General features: G+C 37.5%; 1 protein-coding gene across 2 annotated transcripts; it reads right to left on the bottom strand.

Annotated features, from left to right (window-relative positions):
• Positions 1–836: 836 nt before the first annotated feature.
• On the bottom strand, positions 837–23,501 carry LOC586279 (nuclear pore complex protein Nup107). Of its 2 annotated transcripts, none has more exons than XM_030985336.1 (24): positions 23,336–23,501; positions 20,122–20,207; positions 19,127–19,221; positions 18,315–18,425; positions 17,723–17,817; positions 17,160–17,310; positions 16,603–16,759; positions 15,817–15,955; positions 14,943–15,103; positions 14,310–14,590; positions 13,695–13,840; positions 13,139–13,284; positions 12,522–12,570; positions 10,807–10,876; positions 9,996–10,153; positions 8,259–8,355; positions 7,685–7,738; positions 5,296–5,411; positions 4,690–4,792; positions 3,824–3,984; positions 2,817–2,945; positions 2,080–2,193; positions 1,643–1,819; positions 837–993 (listed from the first exon to the last, which is right to left on the bottom strand). In XM_030985336.1, exons 1-24 carry the CDS (start codon positions 23,456–23,458, stop codon positions 886–888), a joined length of 3,027 nt encoding a protein of 1,008 aa, XP_030841196.1. In that variant the 5' UTR covers positions 23,459–23,501; the 3' UTR covers positions 837–885. The 2 variants fall into 2 exon arrangements, with proteins under 2 accessions (XP_030841196.1, XP_030841197.1); XM_030985337.1 differs by lacking the exon at positions 23,336–23,501 and adding an exon at positions 23,104–23,299.
• Between the last annotated feature and the right edge of the window lie 125 nt (positions 23,502–23,626).

Here is a 23,626-nt window from a genome sequence, read left to right as displayed (position 1 = left end):
GAAAAATCTGGAAAATCAGGACAAAATCAGGAAGAATTTTTTTTTTTTTTTGGGGGGGGGGGGGGGGGGGAACCGATTAGCATCGGGTTTTTATCAGGTCTGAATAACAAAGAGAATTCTTGATTTTCTTTTTCCCATACGCTTTAAAGTTTTAATCCTTGCGATGTGAACCAGAGCTCATATTGATAAAACATTACAAAGCCTGCATGTCTGTTTGAAAGTTAATCTTTTGATCTCAACACAAAACTTTACATCCAAAATTTTAAGCTGTTAAGCTCACTAATAAATATCTACAACATAACCATTGCCAATTACGACAGGAAGTCAAGTCAGTTCATATTGCTGACGAAGGCTGCAGCTGAACAGCTGAAAATGTCGATGGTAAAGATTTCATATAAATTGCGTTAACAAATTTAACTTTCAAACATACTTATTACAAATACAAATGAACTTTTATGAATGAAGCCTACACATACAATTGTAATTGTCAAATATGTACTATGGCCTACATGCATGTAATAAGTTGACAAGTAGCTTGGTATTATATGAATAAGAGACCAGGTGGTTCTCTTTAATCTCTTTGGTCAACCATGCATTCAATAGGTACAAATGCTATTGAGCTACAGTAATTTTGGCTGTGTTGTTCTCCGTGCCTGTGCAAAGCATGCAGCTGAACATCAGATCACCCATGTTAAAATTCTTTCTGAAACCTGTATAATCATACAGATTACCTCTCCTGATAAACCATTCCCTTGTTTTTACCTGGAGTAGCCTTACATATGCAAGATTCAAGTTCAATGTCCAATTGGAATACCGGTACATGCATATTTTTTTCAAGAAAAGACATTTCTCAATCTAGCTTTTAATATCTGGTCACAGGATCGATCACGAGGCAATCTCGTAACCTAAGGCATCCAGATTCTGATCCAAAAGTTGCAGTGACGACTCCCTAAGACGTGAGAGAACTTGTTTCAATTCGGGCTTCCGGAAGACCTGCAATGAGAGAAAATAGAAATAGGTTGGAAACCTTGACACTATATGGCCCTTATTCTAAATAAAAGTCTAATAAAGGAAGTAAATCTAATATCTAAGTTTTCCTTTGGTTAAACAAAAGATTTCCTTAGGGTTTAATCTACTAGGTTGAAATTAGTAGAATGTGGATCCATGACACCAATCCTACCTTCTTATCATAGAAGAAAAATAAATAATAATGGATCTTGTGGCAGATTAGCTAAACAAGTTATCAAATAAAGTCTTCTTCTACCTGCACATGTAATGTACATGTATTTGTACTTCTGCTACTGCTACTGCTACTACTAATTCAGGAAAAACCAATCCGAACAACATCAATGATATCTGTTTGATAAGCTTTACAATTTACAACTACAAATTAAGGAACATGGTTATTTGTTTTAATAATTAAAATTAAAAATGTTGACTATCAGAAAAACTGCACTTTGTACAACTATAAAAAGAACATGATTGTTCCTTTTAATAACCCAAGTCACCAACGTTGACTATCAGAAACGCTCTTCCACATAATATGCACCTTGAGCACCCCACAGTGTGGATTTGGTGCTATGTCAGTTACATTCATTATTATTGTTACTATTGTTAAGTATGAAGTCATCCTTTTTCTGACCTTATAGAGCTGGTACTGCTCCGATGCCATGATGTCAGCTAGGACCAGGCAATGGTTGAACTGTCGCGTGGAATGAAGAACAGAATGTAGCAGGAGGCACATCTTAGGGATGCAGAGCTCTCTCAAGCGTTGCATCTGACTCAAGCGTACCTCATCCACTTCTTCGTCTTCCTCATCCTGAAAGAAAGGGATGAAAAAATATTCAATCATACAAAAAATGGGATTGACTGTAGAATATCCCAACAATAGGGTTTATGCATGGGGATGACCAAAGCATAGGGTTAGGGGAAGGGTCAGAATTAAATTTAGCTAGGAAATTTAACAGTATTCTCTGGATTTACATTAGCTTCATAGGTGAATTGTCGGTCAATCAAAGGATACCTGGTAAACTTTATGATGGGGCACTTGATTGGGTAATAAAAAGAGTTCATGCTTACAAAAGTCTGGTCCACCATCCATCCACCATCTACAAATAGAAGCACATTGTACATGGTGCCTGAGACTCCTTTGGTGAGTGCTAGCACTGTCTGATCCCATCTCTCCAACTCCATCTAGACAAAAAAAAGAGGATTGGAAGTATATTATGAAAATACATGTATATCTCTTTTATGAACAAACAGCATGTAGACACCAAACAACAAACAAACACTTGCAACTATTATTTAGTCTTGAGGAAAATTGCTTTAGAAATTGTATATAAGAAACATGTTTAATGCCAACAAAAAAAGCAAGTCACATGATAAAGATTTTTCCAGATAACGATCTACCTGTATTCATGCTGTTAAATTGCTTTATTTCAACAGGGTTCCCAGAAATAATTTTTTAAAAATTAAAAAAATCCCTGATTTTTCCTGATCGAGTTTAAAATTTGTAGATCATTATTTCACCCTATGTTTATTTTCAGTTTGAAACGTCTTCAATGAACAGTAGTAGCAGGCCGTAAAGCATAAGCAAACTCATCACACAACAGCTGTGCTGTTTGGCCGCAAGGCAAAATACGAAAGGCTGACCATCTTCTTTCATTTTTCTCCAATTTCCTGATTTTTCCCCCCAAGTAAAAAAAAAACTACAAATATTTTGCCCAATTGCCAGGATAGCTGAGATCTCTGTACAAGAAACCCATGGGTCACATCTTGAGAAAGTACAGATCATTTCTCTAAGGAATTGGACCAACCTCATATTCCTTGTGCTCATGTTCATAGCGCACTTTGTCGTGGAAGTTAGCGTCGTCCGGTAGGCAAGGAGGACCAGGCTTCTTGTTGTGGTAGTGAGCGAACCAGTCATTGTAGGCGTCAAGGGCATCCTAAACAAAAGCCAATTTCAATATTAATTCTATTTATACCTCAAATGCAAAACATAATTGTACAAACATTGTATACAAAAATACATGCAGTATAAACACAGGCAAACACTGTAAAGAAAAGATGACATGACAATGTGGCCTTGTATACATGTAAAAGAGCTTAATTCCAAAAGGAAGTATCCACTAATTGACCAAAATTGATATTTTATAGATGAATATGTGCATCGGACCACATTGGAATTAAATGCACTGTATTGCATTTTTTTCTTTTCTTCAATAGGTACAAATTTTTCTTTTACAAATTTATGTTTCCAAAGAGACTAAATCCAGTACTGCAATTACCAATCTGTTCATTTAAACCACGTTCATCTCTTAAAAGCCTGAGGTGCATGTAAATGTAGAACAAGATTTTTAGAATATAAAACTTCAGCTTAAACACGGTATTGTGCCTTTTTGATGATTAACTGTATTAAGATTAAATGTAACGGATAGTCCAAAAGTATATTTCCTCAAAAGATAATATGTTGGAGAATGAGGCTTTGCATCAATTTCGGCTAAATTGATGCAACTTTGTGCATTCACCATTTAACAATTACAATGCAAAGATATATGACAGAGGTCTTGAGATTACTATTCATACATCATTTGTGCATTAACAGTTACTTTATGTTCACAAAATTAGAAAAAAAATTTGTTTCACCAAGTGATCCAACAAATACACTGACGACAACTGTTGTTGGTAATGGTGATCTTACCAAGTAGGCCTTAATGTAAGATATTCCCTGATAGCATTGGTATCTTCAGCAGGTGGGGCACCAGACCCTGCCACGCCTACTGGTAATGGTTTCCTACTAATGATAACACTACAGTGATCTTACCAAGTAGGCCTTGATGCAGAGATACTCCCTGATAGCATTGGTATCTTCAGCAGGAGGGGAAACAGACCCTGCCATGGCCTTCCAGTTTCTGATGATCACATCGATGGAATCTTCTGGAAGCTTCTTGAAGACCTCTCTGGCTGCGTCGTGCTTCGTGGTGGCTAAAGGGGAGATGGAAACATGCATTAGAGAGACTTGGAAGATGGATACATGAACGAGGCTGGTCAGATGGATTGTTCTGCATTTATTAACGTATTGAAATAACAGAGTGTAATTGAAAGTAATAATTCTGTTTATAATATGTATAATAATATTACATTTATAGAGCACATTTTCATTGGATACAAAGCGCATAAAAAAGAAATACAAACAAAAAGAGACAACATTACCATACAAAGCTTACATTAATTACAGATAGAGAGGTATATTGCAACAAATTAGAAAAGATATGTTTACAGATACCCCTTGAAAGCAGGGAGAGTATGGCAATTCTTTAGTAAGGAGTTCTAGGTTTTGGGGGTAATAACAGAAAATGCCTGATCACCTATCACTAGTTTGAGGGACGGTGAGTGTATTACTAGTGGCTGATCGTGTATTATACATGGATGTGTGCAAATGGAGTAGATCACCTGGGTATGGTGGGGCCTGATTATTGAGATTATTTATCACGTACATGTATATGTGACATCAGCAGAACAAGGGTCAGTGGGTACTAATTACCTTTAAAAAAACCTTTCATTTGGTAAACCTCACTAACATTTTTGTGGCATTATATGGGCTAAAGATGAGGGAATAACAGAGAAAATAAAGAATAGCATAAACACAAAACCCAATTTGGACTTTTCTCTCTGGAACCATCTACTAACCAAGGAAAGTTCTGATGATAGCGTTGCTCTGCTTGACAGCTTCAGCCCTCTGTGATGGATCAAACACTAACCAGTCAATGGCTTCTATCTTACGACGATCCTCCTACAACAAGAACAAAATTCATCAAATATTATGATTATTTTTTATCACCTCTTTATAATCTATGCAACACAAATAATCTCCCTGTGCCACAATGTATTTATCATGGGATAAATTATACTAAAGGCTTCAAGATTATGACATGTTTACATAAAAGATAAATCTGTACTGGTTTCAAGATTATGAAATGTTTACATGAAAGATTAATCTATACTGGTTTCAAAAGGGTCGTCATGGACCAGAAATGGTAAATTCTGCAAAGCCATTGAGATGCACAAAGTGTAATAATAACAATATTTATAATGATAATACATTACATTTATATAGCGCATCACATGAACACTTCAATGTGCTTAACAATGGTATTATTATTAACCTTGGTCACTGGATTTGACGCCTGAACATAAGTGTGCACCATATCCAATCCGGTCAATGGCGTGGCTTGGATCGTAGATGAATTACGTGTTAATTTAAATCCATAAAACTATAATTGTGACTGTATTTACCTGTGATGTAGCTGCTTCCAATGCTGCTGTGCGTACGATATCTGAACCAGGTTCCCCGTCTTCTTTGAATCTCAATGTCTCCACGACCTTCTTGGTGATTGCAGCTACATCCAATCCTGTCAAGACAAATGCATATTTTGAGATTTACAAAATGCAGAGTTTGCGAGGGGTATTTCCAAGACAAACATAAAACGACAGTAAATGAATGAAAAACAATACCAAAACTAGATGGAATTTTGACTGCGCGCAGTCGAAAATGATGCCTCCGCCATAGAGCAATTTAAACAAGTTTGGAGTGTAAATCTCCAGTGGTTCTTGAGATATCATGATAACAATCTCAATGTATGGAATTTCATAAGTTGACCTCTGTGACCCTTGACCTTTGACCTACGTGCTCCAAAATCTAATCAGATTGTCTTCCTATGGTGATACACACTATCATTAAGTTTGAAGTTTAAATCTCCAGTGGTTCTTGAGATATTATGATATGGTGATACAAGACACACCTAGTAATTTGCGCCAGCACCACATTTCGAGCGATTGGAGGCGGTCGAAATGTGGTGCTGGCGCAAATTACTAGGTGTGTCTTGGAGGGACAGAGTTTCAAATGAAGAGGTGTTGCATCGAGCTCAAGAAAGGTGGGTGCTGATTCAAACGATTAGAGAGAGACAGAAGAAATGGCTTGGACACATAATGCGGCATGATGAGGGCTTGATGCTCAGAGTCATAGAAGGTCGTATCCATGGAAAGAAGAAGAGGGGAAGACCTCGTAAAGGCTTTCTAGACGATTTAATCACACAATGTGGAGCGACGGGGTATGAGACGATGAAACGGTCGGCTCAAGACCGAGGAACCTGGAGAGGGGCTTGGAGAGACACTTGATATGGAATTTTTAATGGGTCACTGAACCTGTCATGAACTGACAGATCACTATTGATGATGATACATACTATCATTAAGTTTGAAGTGAAAATTCTCCAGTGGTTCTTGAGATATCGCGATAACGATCTCAATGTACATGTATGGAATTTCATAAGTTGACCTCTGTGACCCTTGACCTTTGACCTACGTGCTCCAAAATCTAATCAAATTGTCTTCCTATGGTGATACACACTATCATTAAGTTTGAAGTTTAAATCTCCAGTGGTTCTTGAGATATTATGATAACAATCTCAATGTATGGAATTTCATAAGTTGACCTCTGTGACCCTTGACCTTTGACCTACGTGCTCCAAAATCTAATCAGATCGTCTTCCTATGGTGATACATACTATCCTTAAGTTTGAAGTTTTTACATCTCCAGTGGTTCTTGAGATATCATGATAACAATCTCAATGTATGGAATTTCATAAGTTGACCTCTATGACCCTTGACCTTTGACCTACGTGCTCCAAAATGTAATCAGATTGTTTTCCTATAGTGATACACACTATCACTAAGTTTGAAGTTTAAATCTCCAGTGGTTCTTGAGATATCATGATAACAATCTCAATGTATGGAATTTCATAAGTTGACCTCTGTGACCCTTGACCTTTGACATACGTGCTCCAAAATCTAATCAGATCGTCTTCCTATGGTGATACATACTATCCTTAAGTTTGAAGTTTAAATCTCAAATGTTTCTTGAGATATCGCGCTAACAAACTCAATACAAGGAATTTCATAAGTTGACCTCTGTGACCTGTGACCTTTGACCTACGTACTCCAAAATCTAATCAGATCGTCTTCCTATGGTGATAAATACTATTTCCGAGTCTTAAGTTTAAATCTTAAATGGTTCGTGAGATATTGTGATAACGGTCAAACGGGACGGACGTATGGACGTACGGTACGACGTACGGACGGACAACCCGAAAACATGATGCCTCCGGCACCACCTTCGGTGGCGGAGGCATAAAAAGCGTCAAATCAATTTGATTTTACAATAGTTTCTGGGCGTGATGTTTTCTACAATGTATCAGTGTTAGGCATTTTTACACAATATATTCTAATCCAAAGCATGTTTAAAGAGGTGTTTTAGCATTTGAAACGTGAGCAATTAACCTTCATGTTTTGGTAAAATCTTGTAACAAGCAACACCCCTTTAGACAGTAAGGCCCGAATTCACAAAGGAGGTTTACATTTAACCCATGGTTTAAACCTTCATTTACATAACCCATGGTTTAAAAATTAGCGCAAAATGTGTGTACCTTGCCTTGCGCGCGTCTAATATTGGACCTCTTGACTGTGTTGCGCTTATTTTGCGCTAATTTTAGACCATGGGTTATGTAAATGAAGGTTTAAACCATGGGTTAAATTTAAACCTCCTTTGTGAATTCGGGCCTAAGAGTTCAACAGACAGACAACTATGAAATCTTTTCTCTAGAATCTACAACTCTGCTGTTCTTACCTGCATCTTCAGCTAGCTGTAAGCAGTACTGTCTCTGATTCTTGTCATGGATGCCTGCAAAGAAAACATGGAATGATCAGTTGATGTTTGGGCGACACATGCTCTACCGGCAATTTTTGCAATCGCACTGGCCATGAGTATATGTGGCAAAGACACTTGGCTATTAGCCTACAGGACATGGCTAATCAAAATCATCTGAAGAAATGCCAATCAGAATCCATTGCATAGGAAAGTACTGGAAATTCAACTTCAGACTCCCTAGTTGTGGTATAATGTATGACAAATAAAAAGAACTGATGTGATACAGGACTTGCAGATTATTGATAATCTACAAAAATTAGCTTGTCACAATTATTTTATATTTGTTGACAATTAGCAGGACAATAGCATAAAACCCAATTTCTCTGTGAACCAATATTATGGTCACTAAAATCATTGCACAAACCTACAATTAAAAAAAAAAAAAAAAAATAAAAAAGACAGGGGAAAAGGAAACCAATCGATTTGATAACCCCTGCAAAATTATTTACCCCTTCTTGATAGCTTTTCAAACAAATTCAAACATCCTTCTTACCTTCCAGAAACTTTGCATACCACACGACCTGCAAATCAGCTGGAAGTTGTGAAACATATATGGCAACCAGTTCAGTCTTATTGTCAGAGATCAGATCCTGTGATAGTGGAACACAAATATCATTTGATTAGTAGTAATAGTAATAATACTAATAACAATAGCAGGAACATTACAAGGAGCAGCATTAGGCAAAAAAAAAACAATTGTTTGGTTGTCCTCAATTGCTTTTCTGGAGTAGGGGCGGTCGGGAGGATTTTTTTTTTTTTTTGTAACTTCATTTTTTGTGTCTTTTTTGATTTTTTTTTTCCCGCATTTTTTTTTTTTAGGTGGTCTGTCAACGACAGATCACCTATTGTTTTCGTCAGAAATTTCTTTCTTCTTTATTATTATTATCTATTTATTTATTATTCTTTATTTTTATTTATTGTTCCCACTTTTTTGTTCCAACGATAACTCAAGATCAGTTCAGTCAATTTCGTTCAAATTTGGCACAGTCATAGGTCATTGTCATAAGACGTGACAGAAACATTTTCAAGGTCATCAAGTCTTCATGACGTCATCCAGGCGCCATTTTGTGTTTTTTTTTTGTTACTTTTTACTCATGATCATATCTTCATAACGGAAAGGCATTTCTCATTTATATTTATCATGATTAGGGCCCGAAAATGACGAGCGGGCGGTCGAGGACAACCAAATGATTTTTTTTTTTGGCCTTAGTAAAAAGAACATGACTGCATCTGTCTAAAATTCAAACCTGAATTCATTATTTTCAGTGTCAGCAACTTAAACCCCCGTCTTAATTGGAAAACAAAGTGGCGGTGTCGTCCGGATGACATTTACCCCCTTTCAATTAAGACGTGTCAATCGGGGTAACGTCCGGACAATATCGAGGTAAATCTCACCCTAGTCGGGCCAGAGTGATATCGAGGTGTTGTCCGGATGACATCCTGATAAACAGCCTTTTAACACCGCGCGGATCTCTACCCGGGTAGATGATGTCATGGCCGTGAAAAAATGTATACATGTACACAGCGCGTGCCAGCTGATCGCGATGGGGGAGGTGCGGTTGTTATGGTAACCTACCTGGCTGAGGTTTTTTGCTGATGGCTGATTAAGACGGTGTCCAAAAGCTCACCCCGTGTTTTACGATCAGACCCCCACTGTTTCTCATCCACATGTTGCTCGGCTGAGATCGAAAAAGTTCTATTTAGACAGGGCTTATGTCACACATGCCAGTAATATAGGGCAGCAACATGCACAATCCCAACCAGCACATTTAATATCTTGTAGATTGCATCCCTCCTTGTTTACAAATTTGTGGCTAATAAATTACTCCCTTGTTGATTTCATGTAGATTCCTCCTTGCCTGGAATGTACATATAGTCAATTTCAACTCCTGAAGCAACCCTTTGAGTCAATTTCACTCTTGGTATTTCCTGAGTAATATACAAGCTGTCAATCAAAGGTACATGTACATGTAAGAGGTTTTGTGACCTACTTCTCCCTGAAACCAGTTATACCAGATCAGACCAGATCAGACCAGATCAAACACATTGTAATAATGAGTGCAGAACTTTCATGCTTGTACACACATGTATCGTCATTTTTTACAAGAATGCTACAAAATTAATCAATCAATTGATTTTTGACAAAATAAGGCCCAGAGCAAATGTCATATCATCATGTCAAAGACATATATAAACATGACGTAAAAATGTACATGTTGGAATTGTGTACCTTGACGTAGGCCTCGATGACAGAGACGCATATCTCCTCTCTGGTTTGTAGTCCTAGAGAGCGTAAGGTGAGGGCTAGATGAGCCATGAAGCGGACTAGATGATGAGAAGGACGTGGGTTATTCTCTCTCAACCACTCACTCATTTCTTCCAGAAGGGCTAGAAGGAGAAAAATATGGTGTATAAGTGATTACTAGTTGTCTTTTCATATTCAGTTAAATTTTATTTAATGTTCACTATCTACTAGCCAAATTCATGGAGAAATCCTTTAACCCATGGTCCAACCCAAGGTTTCATTATCTGTGGACTAAAATAAGCACTAGGAAGCAAACAAGTCCTGTTCAATGGACTTGAAGCTGAACCATAGTTTTATGTACACCAATCACCTACAAAATAATTTGTGTTCAAATAACAAATAATTTGTGTACAGATAGAATGTATTAAACCAACCTCATAAATATTTACCTGGCTTTCAATGGGCTAATGAATAGGAGTAAGAATAACATAACACGGAACCTAAGTCAGACTTAGGAACTGTTGTGAAGTCTACTCACAAGTCACTTTTATATCAATTGAGAGTGTATTTAAACTTTCAAGGTCTCTCTTCAGAAGTAATATTGAAGCTCATATTTTAAATATAGTATTACCACATGGTACTTATAAAATATAGACAAAAATAACCTTTGGTTACTGGTACTCGTCCAAATTGACCAAGGTTGTTTATTAGGATAAACAACCTTGGTACATTTGGTAAATTGGGACTAGTATGGTTACTTCACAGTGCATTCAGGACAGGGAAGTTGATAACTTACTATCAATATCACCCAGTATGATGTATTTCTGTATAAGATGAAGCTTCTCTTTGGCTTGGGCTTCTACTTTCTAGAAAGAATCAAAGAAAAATGAAAGAAAACAATAAGTATAGTACATATTCTTGCATTAAATTACAGTTAGATGTAGTGAGTCTTGGTGTCAAACTCTACTCTCTGGTCAGCCCAAAAGGATCATGTCGTCGGCCTTATGCCAAAAGGGCCTTAACCCGATTTTGGGGGTTATTGAGTTATTAACATTACCTTGTAGATTTAATCATTCTCTTTAAAATGATGTGCTTCACTTGTTGAAATTCGATTTATTTATGAAGATAATTATGAATTTCAAAAGGGCCTTAACGCGTATCTCATCTTTTTCCTTACAACGTACGCCAAAAGGGCCTTAACCTACACGGCAAATCTTTTATCAATGACAGATTATTTCGTAATTTCCATTTAATTCAATAAATATCAGTAGAAACACCATTAAAAACATGATTAGTCTAGAATAGACACAATGTACTTAAAATAATCACTGAAAGTATATGTCATGAATTTAGATCATGAAATCTGAGTGAGATTTAAATTAGGTATGGATGCGTGAAATGCGACCGACTCGTTGAAGTACGCAGATGTCAACGTATGGGACTGTGATGAAAAATAAACAACGAAAAAGGTGTTCTAAATGTACGATCTCTAAAAAATAACTTTACCGAAAGCTGCATTATATCAATAAAAATATTCAGATATCAAAAATACTTTTTCAAACATTTTAATTAACCAGTTTTATCAGTTTTCGTGATCCAATAGCCGTAGGAGGGCCTTTCTGGCAAACCAAAGGTGTTGCGAAACAAGAAAATTTCCTTATGCCAGAAGGGCGCTAACTATGCGCGCCCTTTTGGCAAAACGACGCGTAGGTTACGTCCCTTTTTGGCACAATGCCGAGTAGGTTACGGCCCTTCTGGCATAAATATGCTGCATTCAAGCCTTATGCCAAAAAGGCCCTAACATGTTTTTTGCACATAGCATGTACAATTCTGAATATTTTATAACACATTTAACACATTTCATGTAAAACTGAATAACTTAACATATTTATCGAAATTGGCTTCAAAAACAAAAAAACGACCACAAACTTTTGATTATTAGAGAGGCCAAAACCTTTAAACGCGATTATCTCGGAATGGCCAAAAGCAGTTAAGGCCCTTTTGGCATAAGGCCGACGATGTATGCATAGTAAATAGGGTTTCATGTACATTAGCGCTACTAGAAATGGCAAAATAGTAAAAAAAAAAAAAAAACTATTTATTTAGAAATTGTAAAACAAAACATTTTTAGTCGGACACATGTATTGTCTTGTATCTGCTGTTATAGTGTCTTTCATCTGTTGTCTTGCATGTAGGAGGTCTTTATCTTTTAACACATGCTCCCCTACAAAAAAGATTGCATATCTAGATAAAGAATTCATCCATCCATGTTTACCCTTAACCTTGGATTTATATGGACTGAAAATTAGAGACATCCATGAGTAAGTGTCCCTGAAAAAATTGTACTTATAGTGAAGAGAAAGTTAAGAAATAGAATAGCTCAGAATGTAAAATATGATGTGCATTTACATCTATCTATACATGTATAAATTTGTATACAGGTTTACTAGAAATATGGGCTTCAATTGAAATGACTACATTATCATTCTATGGAAGGGAAAATTGACTTACTTGGTTTGGATGGGCATGAAGCTCTTGGAAAATCTTGGGTGGAGTGAGACTGCAAAAAAATAGTGAATGAAGAATATATTATCTATGTCAATCTGACATACAGATATCCCACTTTAATAGATTGATGTTGTTTGGTAGAGTTTTTCTCTTGATCTACCAACTCTAATGATCAGCAAGTGAGCTCTAAACTCACCCACATCCCTCTGTAGTAAGTACACATTGGCTCTGCATGATACATACATGACCTAAGTTTGGCTGGAACCCATCAATGAGTTCATGAATTCACGCCATCACGAGAACGGGACGAACAGACATTTGTATGAACGGACAACCCGAAAACATAATGCCTCCGGCTACCTTGTTGCGGAGGCACAAAAATGCATTGTTTGTGTGCTTTAGCGCTTCAGCTTTGTTTACATCTGGACCAAAGTTCACAGAGCCGAACCAGAAAAATTTGGACGTGATCATTTTGATACCTTTCTTTGAAGCTCAAAAATTCACTCTTTGGTGTAGAAGGGATTTGGGCAAGATATCTACACTAATAAATACACTTCTTCCTCATGCTTCGTCACTACGCAATGGGTTAGGTTACTTCAAACAATAATACTCCTGCTTACTCTTTGGTGTAATAGCCCTGGGGTAGAGGTTGAAGGGCCCTATCTGACCTCAGCTGGTCCCGGATCTCTCTCTCTACTTCCTGGTCGACTAGAACCTTGAAGTACCCCCAAAGGCAGTCCTCCCACAGGTCACAAGCCGGTAGCAGCTAAATTAGTTGAAAATATAGCAGTTCAGAGTTTTCTTATTTTCTAAATCAATCAGTTCTTCTTCTAAAATTGTCAACAATTAATCTCATTTTCCACTCCTTTATAGTTTGAAGAAAATAAAATGGTTATTAAATGAACCTTTATGAAAGAAATTGCAAAATCTAACTAAAAAATGCCAATTCATACAAAAAAGAAGTGATTTGATATTTTACAACGCATTGCTAATTTGTAGACTTTCATAATTAGTTACAATTAAAATCACTGCTATTATGGGTAATTCCTGGCACTTACGATCAAAAGCTAATGCAAAAACGTCATTAAGAGAAGACACTTTACTGCCAGAAACCCATTCCTATGGTAGAATACATTCTGTTTGTCCACAATGCCCTCCCTAACCTATTTGCCATACCTCTCTCAGGTTTCCACTAAGGACTGCATAGATGGCCCTCTCATACAGATGGAATCTCTCATCCTCGGCCATTCTCCAGCAGACATTCTTCCAGATGTCTCGGTACATGTTGCCTTCGATCGGGGCCAGGTCGCCTGAGGTATGAACTGAAAGAGAACATAAATAATGAATACATACTCCGATTCCTCACTGGAGAACGGAAAGAATGCTCTGCAAGAAGGACAATTTCTTTGTAGATTGTGCACTGACTAATGAAAGCGTCTTTCATCAGAAAAAGGCAGCATGACAAATTGCAACAAACATGTAAAAGCCAGACACTACTAGAGAAAATTGAAAAAAAAAAGGAAACTGTTTCTGCACTGTTGGTGAAATTTACATGAAGGGACACAAAAAGATGAATGCAAAAGGAATAGTAGTTTGTGATTCTGTGAATTAAAATGTCTTATCTCACATAACTGAATGACAGTTTAGGGAATACAGACACATGCATTAAGCTTAATCTACCTCTATGTGATCAAAATATGAATTTCAACAATTACACATTTTACGTTGTAGACATGTCTTTGTATGCCATTACATTTCCCTAAGCTACTCTAAGTCATCAAACTCACAAACCTGAGGTCATATTCCTATCATGATAGAGCCTCCATCCCTCTAAGGACGCAGCCCTCCACGCCTGGCCGGACTCCTTGCACAGTCTCTGAGCTTCCTCCAGCTTCCCGGCCCGGATGTTGGCGAAGACGTTCAGGAGCAGCCTGGTCTCGTCCTCCTTGTCCAGGTCAGCCAGAGGTCGGTTCTCTCGGATCGGGGCATCCGGGTCAAGAGAGGTCACCATCGTCTCTCTTGTTGATGACCCCGATACCGCCCTCTGCTGCAGGTCATGGAGAGTGTTTTCCCTGTAAAATAGAAAGCATTAACAATGATATTAAGGGATCTGTACCCTCGTTCAGTGAAAAGTGCCAAAGTCTACAGAGTTTCCATTTAACACATCTATTGTTGGACTACTCTTTGTAATAGTCCAGTTTACTTTCAAAATACGGAATTTCTCAAGAGTATTTTTCTTTTCAAACATGTACACTTACATGTGTTCATGTTTGCGGTCAAAATTGACGACTCATGTTTAACAATTATGTCAGCAACTCAAGGGATATCGACAGGTAATTAAGAAGATGCATTCTAAATTGATGAACAGATATAAAAAAATACTTCCTAAACACTACAAGAAACTATAAGGGACAACACACTCACCAGCACACTGAATGCGAGTAGAACTGGACTTTATTGTACGAGAATGCAGACTGATCGGCAGCTACGCTTTCCAACCAATCTACAACGATCTGATGTTGTCTAACGACGGCGTCCCTCTCGAACAAAGAGTCTGCAATCTCTCTCTCGCTGAGGTGTTCGGTCTAAACATCATAGTGCGGGTAAGTATTGGAATGCAATGGGAAAGACGGTTAGTTGACATTGAGTATTAAAGGTAACAATGGAAAGTATCACTATCAACATACAATTGGCATCTAGAAAATAGTGACCACTCTAGAAAGAGTACCACATAAAAATGTTTTTTTTAACCCAAACTTATGAAATGGATCAAAATAAGTTGAGACACATCATACACATTAATAAAGTGTGCAGACAAAAGGATAATTATCAACCTCCAAAACCTGGTCAGGGTGGTGAGGGAACAATGTCTTTGCAGTTTTCTTTTCTTTGCCCGAAGCTCTCGCAAACTTGGCCTTGGTATCTTTCGCTACCAATAATGAAATTCAACCACATAGATTAGGAATTACTCATATATTTACTTATTAGAATATCAAGGCAAATTTCATATTGAAGGCATTGGGTTGTTCAATGTTCCATAACTATGTAAAAAATGTCTTGCTTTTGTTGGTTGCTGTACAGTTTTGGATGGGGAGAGGGGGGGGGGGGGTGGGGTTAGAATCACATTATCATACTACATGTGATATTATTGTACATATGTTTTTAAATCTTTTCATAAATTGTAAGCAATTTTAGCCATCGGCTGCTATAATTTTGTTTAGTAAACAACGAATGAACAAAACACAACAAAATCTTTAAAATAAATAAGTAAATAGATAAATGACTAAATCTTCCTTACATGAATTCTGTCGACAATGATAGAGCCAGGATCTTGATCTTCTGCAGACATCTGTCTGTCCTGATACAATGAACCAATCAGTCGCCATGTTGCTTTCTCCTGGGTCAGCAGGCGAAGCACTTGAAGTGTGCGGGAAAAGCTGCAAAAGATATGAAATAAAGTTACACATACAGTCAGTAATTGATACAAAAATCTATAACCTCAGGCAAAACTTTTCCACTGCCTTTAACAAAGAGATTCTTAGTCTTGCCCTTTCAAAACTTTTTTCATCTCCATCAATATCCTCAAATGATTTATGTGCATTTACAGAGTCCATTCCCAGCTTTTCAGTCTCCATTTCCATCTTTTTTTTTCTTTTTTTCTGCAATACATCCTTTGCTCCACGCTTACCTTTTGATCTTTTGTTTTAAAGATATTAACCAGAACAATTATAGTGTTACTCTTGAAAGAAAGGTAGTAATAGTAAGAAATCACAGTAATGCAACAAATTAGTCAACTGATGATTAAACTAATGTGCTTAATTAATGCAAAGTCATTGTGAATACGTACTCCACATAAGATTATGTCAACAAGTCGTTATTCTATTTTGGGGGTCAACAACTTCTGATTTTTAAAGCTTTAGATTTCAAGTTTTTAGAGAGCTGATACTCCTCTGATGGACACTAAAATAGCATATAATTGTAATCTATGGGTTATAAGCTCTCTGTTGATATATAAATCTTAAGAAAAAAAAAAAAATCTCTTACGACAGGGTCTTAAATTGCACAATTTTATCTTGTCTGATACCTTTTCTGACTGGGTAGAGTTTTGGTCATGAGTCTGTCCAGCATGGTGACCTGTTCATGACAGAGACGTTCATACTCAGACACTAAGGCAAAGACATCGGTCAGAGACTGGTGTTTCTTGAAGGCATTCAGGAACTCATCAAACAACCCTTCCGTTGCTGGAGATTGTATGTAAAAAAGAAAAATATGCATTGACAATAAGAACATTGATACATATATGTACCAGCACATACATTTTAGCACTCTATTATTTAGTAGGATAATTGGACGAACAACTGAAAACAGACTGACATGGACACCATATTCATATAACAATACATACACTTTGAGTCCATAATATTGATTCACCAGAGTACTTCTGAAGAAAGTTGGCTATGCTTTTTATTCAAAACTCAATTTGATAGGAGACATAGTTTCTCACTTCTGGTATTTCACAAAAATTGCCCCAATTTTGTGGAATGACCCTCATGCCCTCACATGTCTGACTTTCTGATAAAAATGAACATCATCTCACAATTTCTGCAACCTCAAAAAGTGCAAGATATGTCTGTTACTCACCTAGTTGTCCTGGATCCTCTTGCAGCAGGAGATTTGCTCTTGTCATGTCCATGGTGACCCCTGTTTGATCCAGCATTGAGTTATCATACTGAGGACTGGACAGCATAGAGGCTTGCAGGTTCCGGGTCGGTTCACCCATGGACATTGAAAGCTGCAATTTGCAAATTGAGTAATGGTACATTGTTGATGTGTTGTGCAATTGCAATCAATCTGATTATCAATGTCCGACTTGCTTCATAACAAATGCTTGATTGAATATGATGCGGTAAACCATGTTTCTTTTTTAAAATTGAATAATGGCATAAGAGTAACAGGTTTCACATTTCTGTGTCAACGTACTACCTTTGTTGCACACAGTTACTATTCATAAAAACATTATAATAACAGCTGTGTAAGTTATAATACTTTTTGATACAAAAATGAAAACTTTGAAACCTGCATGAAATTCATCTTAACCCCATAAATTATAACCACATTTTAACATTGGATAACAAATATTGGTATTAAGAAGAATTTTATGCCGAAGAATATTAGTGGGATGCGGGGGTTTAGCAGTAGATTACCTTGGCTGACGGAGTAAGAAAGGATCTCGCTGGTGTGAATCCAACTGTGTCTGAAACATCAAACTCTGATGTCATGGGTGGCTTCTGAGGTGTATCTGGCAAAAAGAAAAGGGAGGGGAAGGGCGGGGGTAAAACATTTTAAATCTGAACTATGAGAAAGAGGGAGAGAGAGAATAAACAGAGAAAATCCCACATGCTTTATTCTACATTTTTTCCACTCTACAAAGTACACACCTTCAAATATACTCAACACAATTTCTATTGGAAAGATATTTCATAATTTTGTTGGTCCAAATTCAACACAATATAGAGGAGAGAAGGTGGGTGGGGGGGGGGGGATAATTTTAGAAAGCGTTGCAACTGACATCAATGAAATAAGTTGTGCCAAAGGACTTTTTATCCTTCAATTTAGTACTTGGTATGTGATATCTGAATTCAGAGTAACTTCTTTACTAATGTTTTAGTATCCCACTGAATACGAAGCCCAAGTCTGTAAAGAAATTTGAGTTTGAGTTGAGTTGAGGATTTATTATCCAAACGTTTCAAATACAGTAATATAACAACAATAAATGTATGTTTGATCATGACTTACATGTTCTGCGTTTCATCTCACTTGCAGGTGTTCTTGCTGTTTGGTTGAAAGGCCATACTCCTGGGGCGGGTGTACCCTGTAAGCCAGTTGCTTGCTCCAGCATTCCCATTGCTGTAACACATAGTCAAGGACAAACAAAACAAGGGTATGGTGACATCAGACTCACCGACTGACAGCTTACAAGACCAACTGCCTGCGAGACTGTAAACTGCATAGTTTCTGTGCTTTATAAATGTATTTAAAACTTTAGAAAAGTCGCTAGAAGTGCCAGAAGTGTCATAAGACCAACAATCTCAGTTTCCTGGGTCATTTGTCTACCAGACATTCAATCTTGTGGACCTGACAAGTTTTCTAATATTCATTTTTGCAGGCTGTATGAAAATCCACTGGAGAGTGGCCAAATATATTTACGTAATTTCCATAGATTCTCTGCCAACTTCTGTGGGTTAGTTTATACTGATACTGACCTCCTGTTCTAAGTGATACATTTATGTGCAAGCTGTACAAAGTATGCCATATCAAAATCTCTTTCTGCACTGTTTAATTGAACATGAGTGCTATTAAAGGTAAATTCACCAAAACAAGTTTGCATTAATTGCTCCTCAACTTGCTATTCCTATTAAGATCACAACCACACACAAAGATGATAATTCATTCCTACAAAAATGAATTGCAAACATGATTTCAAATGATTTTTCCTTGAAAATGCAAATAAGCTCTAACTTTTGCATTTGTAAGTGTAAAAGGAAGTATTATGGTTTTAATCAAAGAACAGTAAATATGACTTGATGAAATTCGTTTGTGAAGGATACATTTTCTGATGCGGTCATTCTGCAAGACATTGCTCCGCAGCTCTTCTCTTGGTTCTATCGATCTGTCTAGGATGCTGAATGAAAGATCACCTTGTCTGCAAAGAAGAAAAGACAAAGGAACATTCTCAAGACAACTACTTGGATATTAATCACACCATATATGAGACAAGGTTATCATTTGAATATTTGTTGAACAGTATAACTGTCGACAGCAATAGTAGTTTCATGCCATGGATAATTAGAACGTAATGTTCAACAGTGTAATACGCATCTTAACATAATAACAACAACTTTTAATGGAATTTCCACTGAATAGACCAAGGGACAGATCTTGAAGCAAAGAAAAAAAAATGCTTCACAATTAAAGTACATATTGCAAAATTACTAATATACATATGTTTACCAAACAATTATAAATGCACCTCACGATTTCAACATTTTAATTTTGTCGTCTATCATTTTCCCTTTTTCTGGCAGTAAATATTCATAGTCTTTCTTATTTATCTTATTGTACAGGCAAAGTAATCATGACTATTTATGAAATGAGTTCAAGAATGGAGGCAAACAAATCGGTCAAATTAAAAAAACATGCATCATTCTTTCTACCACGCCTACCAGGCAAACATGTTTCTGTCAACAATTGAAAAGTTGATAACAGCTGGAAGTGATATTGCGCTGATGAGATACCTGCACCTGTGTATCTCTGTGATTTCATTAAAAGGAAATGGCGGCCCCCACGACTGTGTGATTCTTGGCATTTTGGTTGTCTTTTTGCTTATCTCTCGACTTAACATTCATTTTGTAGACCCTTTGTATAAAAGAAATACTTCCATGTTTTGGGGCTTGTGCATTAGTGATATGCACTGCACTCGGTTAATTCACAGTGAGCCAGATAATGAACTCAACAAGTATCCGATTGTGACTTAACTTTGGGTGCATTGCATATTCACTGTGAAATTTACTCGCAAACATGAATTATTTGTATTTAAACTTACCTCCCCTGACGTCTGTTGTCTCTCCTTTGATCAATAGACCTGTTCATTGTGGGTGGGTCAAAGGAGGTGTCTGGCCTCTGCGAATACTGAAGAATAAAAGCATGAATAAGTACATTTAGTAGGAATCTCTACTGCTCTGTAGATGAATGGTTATCTTTTACCAACAGTTGCCATGATTGTTTTTTGGAAATAAATTTGTTGTGAGTATGACGACTTGTGCAATAGTCGGGCGGAAACGTGTTCAGACAGCTTGAACTTGAAAATGAAGAAACAAGAAATAGATCTGATGACAAAACATGATGCAGAATAGGTGCATGAAGTTAGCGACTGTAATCTCAGATCCTCATTAAATTCATGCAAGTAATTCACATCATGAATTGATGATCTTTACGGTTGCTATCTTCACACAGCTCAGGTGCGTGTGCCTGCCCGAAACCCATCGTTGGCATGTAGATCTACTTGTAGTTGTATTCTGCAGAGGTTTGGTGTGAAACCTGTGAGAAAGTATAGACCTCTAGAGGTCTAACTAATGTCTTTATTTTTGGGAGAAATAAAAAGATAAGAAAATTTACACGAAACAGGTAGGAAACGACTTTTATTAAATCATCATGATCATGACCATTATTTCAACAATTGTTTAAGATTTAGTTGCTTTTTGGTATGTTATAGGTCTAGGCCTAGTAATAGAAGAGTAAAGGAGCCGGTAATCGGCCAGCTCTAGTTTTCGGCCGATTGGTTGGATGCAAGGTAAAATCACTCTAAAATACATCGCATAATAGCATAACACATATCCCACACATACCATACCATGCCAGTGTCACTGAAGAACCATATTTGCAATGAAAAATATATCTTAAAATATCACATTTTAGCGATGTAATCGGCGGTCCCGCTACCCGAATCTGAAAAATTGAGTATCTTACGCGTGTCTGTAAGAAATATGGGTACCATAAAATGAGCTTTATTTCAAGTATTTTTCAGATTTAGAGCCCGATTTTGTGCTAGTCGCAAGCTCAAAAGTATCTCATCGCATGTATTAAATCAATGCAGCCGCACACCGCAATGCACACACGATATCTCTGTCTAATTTAGATTCCAATATCCGATCACCACAGTACTAGTTTTCGGCCTGGCGAGCTCCGGGGAGCTCCGGCGTGGGATATCTGCTCCGCCCGCTAGTGCTATAGATCAGCACGGAAACGCACGGCGCGTGCGCGCGCTTCCTATTGACTTTGTACAAGCGGCCGAAAACTGGTACGCTATGCCGAAAACTGACTCCGAAACAGTGAAAATTGAAATGAATATTGTCATGGCAATTCGTGATTTTTTTTCTGGGATTCTTGTTTTCTTTAAATAATAATAATATTTGCTTCATGATTTGAACAAAAAATGATAATAAATAGGAAGTAAAGGGTCCTAAAAATAGGATTTTGTCTTAAGTGGCCGAAAACGGGCTCCTTTACTAGGCACATTCATGGGGCACTAGAGGGCGCTTCGGTCGCGTACGAAAATCTGAATGGCCTTGCTGCGGTGGGTCGGCAATAATCAGCCCAAAACTTGGATATGGGAGGTTGGAAGGATATATCTTTTTTTATAATGTTATCCGGTCTTACCCTTAACCATCCTATGTTTAATCTATGTAGAAATAACATGCGAGTATGATAAAAGAAACACCGGGACCATTACTGAAGTAACTTTTAAAATATTAGCCTAGAAATGACCACCAAACGGAAAAAATTGACATTTTTTCCCGACAAATCTTCATAAAATCTGAGTTATAAACAAGTCACATCTAGGTACACTCATACAAATACGATTTTCTGAAAATTCAGGTATGATTTTTTAAGTTTCTTTCAAGTATATTTCTGCGCATTGCAGCGCCAATATTCTTCACTGCTTCAAAATCACCCTTGAATTTTTTTGTTGCAACGAATTTGATACGACGTCCGCGAGTGTTCCCCGTTCCTTGCGTGTTGAAAGTTTGGTAATACATAGTTTGCATTGACTCGCGCACGAAAAAATGGTCGAAAACAAAATGTCAATTGAAAAAATAAACAAGCTTTTGTACAGTTATAAGAGTTCTACCGAGGTTTCTTTATCGATTTAATTTATTATATAGTCTCAATTAGAATTCAGAATTATCTCACTGAAAAGTTAAGAAACCGACGATGTTCTCGATCGTAGTTATTTTCATTTTGCCAGCAGCCGATCTAGCGTTGTTTGGGCAAAAAGCTAGGCCGCTGCCTTCCCACCACGAACCTTTCTGAACCCGCTAAAATGGCGCGCTGCGGAGCTCCGAAGCTGCGTTGGTATCGCTGCAAACTCTCAGCCCGCTAGCTCCGCACGACGGACCATTCGCGGTATGGCGAGAGTGTGTGTGTGAGGTATGATTTTGGATTCGAGAACGCACGTAACGAAACCGTGCGCGTCATTTTCAGCTGTCGAATGTGTACAACGAATTTTACATGTACGATTTTTAGTACAGATACTTGGTCAGTTTTCTTCTTAAATCTTTGGTTTTACAACATTTAAAAATATAGTTTCTTCAAATCTGCTCCTGACTCGGTTCAGACTAATTGTCTGATGTGTTTTCAAGTCAATTTTTTTTTTGCATGAATTTGCCTACCTTTACTCTAGATCTAACTTTAGAGGTCTAGCCTACTAGTACTAGGCCCTACTACTACTAGGCCTATCATCTAGGGTATTTCCACGTTGGAGTCACAGGTCGAAAGTATGGTCATAGTTCTGAACAAGCGCCAAAACAATGACATGTCAGATCAGACCCAACATCATTAACATCAACAGTATACGGAAGAAAAGGTACTACTACTACTAGAGGTCTAGGTAGATCTACTATTCTAGTTCTGTTTCATCAATCAATCAATGTCAACGATTTTTGTTTATCTTTCTTCTCCAGATGCACGACACTGACACTGACAGCACAAGCACAATTTATAGATCACCGTTAGTGTATCATCGTACCTTGTGCTTGTCTCAAGTGCGGGGTGTACAGTTCAAGCAAAAACCTTCTAGATACAACTGAGTAGGCCTACAAGAACTCTATGTGCAGCTAAAAACATTTAAACATCGATGTCACCACCAATGACATGGACGGTACATCAAAGTGCATGCGCGGGGCAACCCAATGTAACCAAGTTTGAAGATCAAGACAATAATTGGGTCAATTCATCACATTCTGCATTGTGAAACTAACCTTCCAAATATCTGCCATTGTAGTGTCACCTGGCTCAACAAAAGAACCAGAAGCACGGTCTGAAGGGCGACCAGCTGATTCTTTCTTTCGCACATTTTTCTTTCCCGCCGTGAATGTCGCCATTTTGCTTTCAACTCGTCCAATAAAATACGTGCTGTAAACTAGCTAGATGTTTCCGCTCCGATCCCATGCCCAATGATTATATCTCCTAATTAAGGGCATGATAGTGGGTGCTGACCTCACCTGGGCATCGGATATTATAGCTGCATAGACCTACTTTTAAAACAAAAG

Source organism: Strongylocentrotus purpuratus, unplaced genomic scaffold, assembly GCF_000002235.5.
Source record: "Strongylocentrotus purpuratus isolate Spur 01 unplaced genomic scaffold, Spur_5.0 spur5_scaffold_15, whole genome shotgun sequence".
NCBI lineage: Eukaryota > Metazoa > Echinodermata > Echinoidea > Camarodonta > Strongylocentrotidae > Strongylocentrotus > Strongylocentrotus purpuratus.
Note: the sequence above shows the minus strand (reverse complement) of the source record. Positions and strands in the feature narration are given on the sequence as shown.

Coding starts and splice junctions, on each gene's coding strand:
- LOC586279 (XM_030985336.1), bottom strand. CDS start 23,458: ATGGCGACATTCACGGCGGGAAAGAAAAATGTGCGAAAGAAAGAATCA. Junction 19,222..20,121: donor GACAACAGACGTCAGGGGAG/GTAAGTTTAAAT, acceptor TCTTCTTTGCAG/ACAAGGTGATCTTTCATTCA. Junction 15,104..15,816: donor TCATTGTCGACAGAATTCAT/GTAAGGAAGATT, acceptor TATGATGTTTAG/ACCGAACACCTCAGCGAGAG.